Source organism: Myotis davidii, unplaced genomic scaffold (genome assembly GCF_000327345.1).
Source record: "Myotis davidii unplaced genomic scaffold, ASM32734v1 scaffold929, whole genome shotgun sequence".
Lineage (NCBI taxonomy): Eukaryota > Metazoa > Chordata > Mammalia > Chiroptera > Vespertilionidae > Myotis > Myotis davidii.
Window position 1 is genome coordinate 19,350 of NW_006300205.1, and position 4,167 is coordinate 23,516.

Sequence of the window (4,167 nt, forward strand, 5' to 3'; positions counted from 1 at the left end):
CTCCCTAGCTGTGAGTCTTCTATTGAATCCCCAAGGCTGAAAATCAGCTTGAGGATCAAAGAGAGGGAATGATGGGAAAAATGAGACAGGGGGGGGGGGCTAGTAATCTGAATCTGTGCCAGTAATGTAATGCACATTCCTGTTAGCGTATAGTTTAGTCACTGCCCCTTCCTCCATCATCTGGTCTTAGAAGACCTGTTTACCTAAGTACTCCCATTTTACAGAGGCCATATTTCATGAACAATACACAATCCCCAGAGGAGGTTATCAGTGCTGGTGACAGGCCAGACCTTTAGGTGTGGTCTCACGGCCCCCATCCCAACACATGGGCCTCCTTGCAAAGCCCGCAAAAGGTCTGGAAGTCTGATCCTTATTTGGGGGACAAAGAAACCAAAAAGTATAAAGGGAGAGCTTCCTCCATATTGGTTTTCTCAGGATTTGGAGAGAAACAGTCTCCCTTGGGTCATTGTACTAGTACATGCAAAACATCTGAAAATAAATGGGTTTTTCTTGTGTCTCCAAGTACTCCTGTGTATATTTTGGTCTCCTGGTAAATTCTGTAACAAGATGAAGAAGGGGAAATTATTCAGATTTTATAGACATTAAAAGAATAATACAAAATGTCCTGAGTAATCATATGATAGTAAATTTGACCACTTAGATTAAATAAAAAAAATTTTTTAAAGACACAAACTACAAGAACTTAAGAACAAGTAGGTTTGGGGAAACGAAAATGGTGAAAAGGAAGTTCCTGAACTTCCCTCACCCAGGGATGTACTAAACATATGACTATACATGGAGCAACTCCTCTGAGAAAAATTGAGACACTAGCTGAGTGACTCCTACATATCAGGTAAATGAGAAAATTCCCACGACAAAATGACGTAAGGTGGAGACACAGTCTTGCTATTAATCCCTCCTCCCCCAGCCCCTCTCCACAGAGTGCCATATAGCTAGGAGGGATTCCCTAACCTCCAGCTTCTCCAAATACTGAAGGGTTTGGACTGCATACTTAGTACCTCAACTTTTTAGACTCCCATCTGAGGGATGGACTCCTGAAACAACTAGTTCTGAAAGCCAACAGTGCTTGTGTACATAAGACTCATAGGACCATAGCAAACAAAGAAGCTGTTATCAATGTATGCATGAGCACTTCCTGCAACTGTCCCCTGGAGGCTCAGTCCAGAAAGAATAGGCAAAAATGTCCATCTCCCAGTCTTTCCCTGGAAGGGGCTGGACTGCATTCTTTGCAAGCTGATGCCTGGGGGCTTGGGTTCTAATTTAACATGCATCTAGGCACAGTGGTTCTCAACCTACGGGTCGCGACCATCAGAAAACACATATAGCGAAGAGATCATTGACTCGGAAGATGGCGGCGATATAGGCAGATGCGTCCCAGGTCCCACAAAATTACAATGCCAGCATCTCCTAAAAGAAGGGTGCCCCAACTTTTCTGGCTACCACCAGAGAGACAGGTCCTCAAATCACCTAGCTCTGATACTAATAGGGCTTGCATTCACAAGTCCCACAGGACTAGAGCAAACAAATAAGCAACTTTGCAATAGGTGCAGGTGTATCCTCTTCCCCACCTCCTACCCCTGTGGCTATATTCCTGGGCTCAGTGTAGAACAGAGCAGGAAAAAGTGCTCATCTTCCAGTTTCTCCCTGGAAGGAGCTTAATTATATTCTTTCCCAGCTGTTGCCCCAGGGTCTGGCTTCTAATTAGCCTGCATCCGGGCTGGCTGCATTCCTCCCCTTCGAGACAGCACAGCGAGACAACGACAGGCCTGGTTACACCCTCAGCTGTGGGAGCCACTAAGAACAAAGACAGAAGCTTGGACTATCATAAAGGTTTGAGAGACAACCCAAGCTCGGGCTGCACTGATTGAGAAGACCACTCTGTGAAGTCTAGGTGTTACAGAAGACGGAGAAAACCAAGCAATGCTCAGAGAAATGGAGTTACACTTGATCATCATCATCATCATCATTATTATTATTATTATTACTACATGCGGGCCCAGAGAAAAATGTCTTTCAAATTCTGGGCAAAAAACATGGAGGAACCTTTCCTATTTATACTTTTTACAGCTCTTTGTCTCCCAAATAAGGGTTTTTTCCGGTTCCCTTTGCAAGTTCTTAAAGAGCCCTATGTGCTGGGGTTTTGAGACCTCAACCAAAGGCCTTGCCTGGCACCAGCACTGATAACTTCATCTGGGGAAGGTTAATGGCCTCTCTGGAATGGGAGTAGTCTTATTTTCCTTATTATTTAAATAAGCAAACGTTTACAGAAACCAAAATAGCAGGGTTAGAATTTCAAACAGCAGTTTTTATATAAGATGGATGCTGCATAGGCAATTTTATCTGAAGTTCAGAAACTGACACATAGTCAAGAAAAGTGAAGATGCGAGGGGATATCTAAGACAAAAGAACAAGATAAATTACCAAAAACTGATCTTAATGAAATGAAGGTCAGTGATTTGACTGATAGGAATTTGAGATAATGGTCATAAAAATGCTCACTGATGTCAGGAAATCAATGCATGAACACAGTTAGAATTTCAACAAAGAATATATAAAAGACAAAGAGAGACTTTTACAAGCAGCAAGAGAAAAACAACTTGTTACATACAAAGAAATCCCCATAAGGCTAGCAGTGGATTTTCAGCAAAAGTTTTGCAGGTAAGAGGGGAGTGAGATGATATATTAAAAGTGCTGGAAAAAAAAATACCTGTCAAACAAGACTATTCTATTTAGCAAAATTTTCTTTCATAATTGAGGGAGCGATAGTTTTCCATACTAAAGCCAAAGACATTTATCACTACTTTACCAATGTATGAATCAATAGATCAATGGAACTGAGTACAGAAATAAACACACATATACTTAAATTGATTATTTTACAAAGTTGCCAAAGTAATTCAAAGGGGGAAGGATAATTTCTCTAACAAGCAGAGTTTAAGATATTAGATAAACATATGAAAAAATCCCAAAGAATCTTAAACTCTATATCACAGCATATACAGAAAACAAACACAAAGAAAAGCACAAATTAAAACCACAGTGAGCTACCAATGTACACTATTTGAATAACTACAATTAAAGTCCAATTATACCAAGGGTTGGCAATGTACAGCCACTTTGTAAAGCATGTTGGCAGTTTAAAGAAATATCAAAAATGTACCTACAACATGAAATGAAATAGTGTGTCTATGCAAAAACTTATAAACAAATATTCAAAGCAACCTAATTTAAAAAACAAACAAACAATGGTGTCACTAACCCTAAACCTAACCCTAATATTTGAATGGACACACATTTTGTGGTATATCTATGTAGTGGAATACTACTCAGGAATAAAAGAAGATGAAATATTGACAATATGATCTAGATGGATCTCAAAATATGGGTCAAAAAATCAGACAAAATAATATATGTAATTTCTGATTCCTTTGCTAAAAAGGATAAAATCTCTAAACTAGTTTATAGCATCAGAAAGCAGACCAGTGGTTAACTCACAGAAAGAAATGTGACTCTAAATCTGACATTAAAAACAACAATAGAAAACAAAACAAAGAGATTTCCTTCTGTGTGCCACTGTCATTGTCATGAGATTATAAACTGTATTTCAAATACTTATTTTAATTTAGTTGAATAAAATCAATTCATTTGTAAAACAGTGTACTTACTGATTCAGGACAGGTGTATAGGCAGTCTTATCCTCATCAATAATAGTGACCATCAGGGTAATAAGTTGGGGCCAAAAATCCAAATTCTTGGTGGTTGGTCCCTGCTCTTCCCGAGGAATGTCCTGTTTCTTACTCTGCTCATGGGTCACATAACATAAAAAAAAAAAAGTTAAATGATGTGACTTCAGTTAGACATCACTATCAAACAGGAGGATGAGAGAAAAATGTGATGAAAAAATTCTTAGATCATGTGAGGCAAAACTACAAAATTCAGATTTACTTTCTACATTAAATAAGACCCCATAAGATAGTGGCCAGGCTTTATTTCAAAATGCTTTGGTTCTGGAGTGATTGTTTCTCTTCTTCTGACTATAGTCTTAAGAATTATTATTGTGGAAATTATCCTTTATATGGGGCTTCACCCACGGAGAAAGTTTGAATTCTTTGTATACAAAGGTGTGTGTGTGTGTGTGTGTGTGTG

At 38.9% G+C, this 4,167-nt stretch overlaps 1 protein-coding gene across 1 annotated transcript in view; it reads right to left on the reverse strand.

The window, feature by feature from the left end:
• LOC102767371 (protein unc-13 homolog C-like) overlaps positions 1 to 4,167 on the reverse strand; it is a gene marked incomplete at its 3' end in the record, with an annotated part of 71,593 nt that overhangs the window by 15,189 nt on the left and 52,237 nt on the right. The window contains exon 5 of the mRNA XM_006776607.2: positions 3,687 to 3,820. Within this exon, the coding sequence (XP_006776670.1) occupies positions 3,687 to 3,820 (134 nt within the window). The remainder of the gene's footprint in view (positions 1 to 3,686; positions 3,821 to 4,167) is intronic.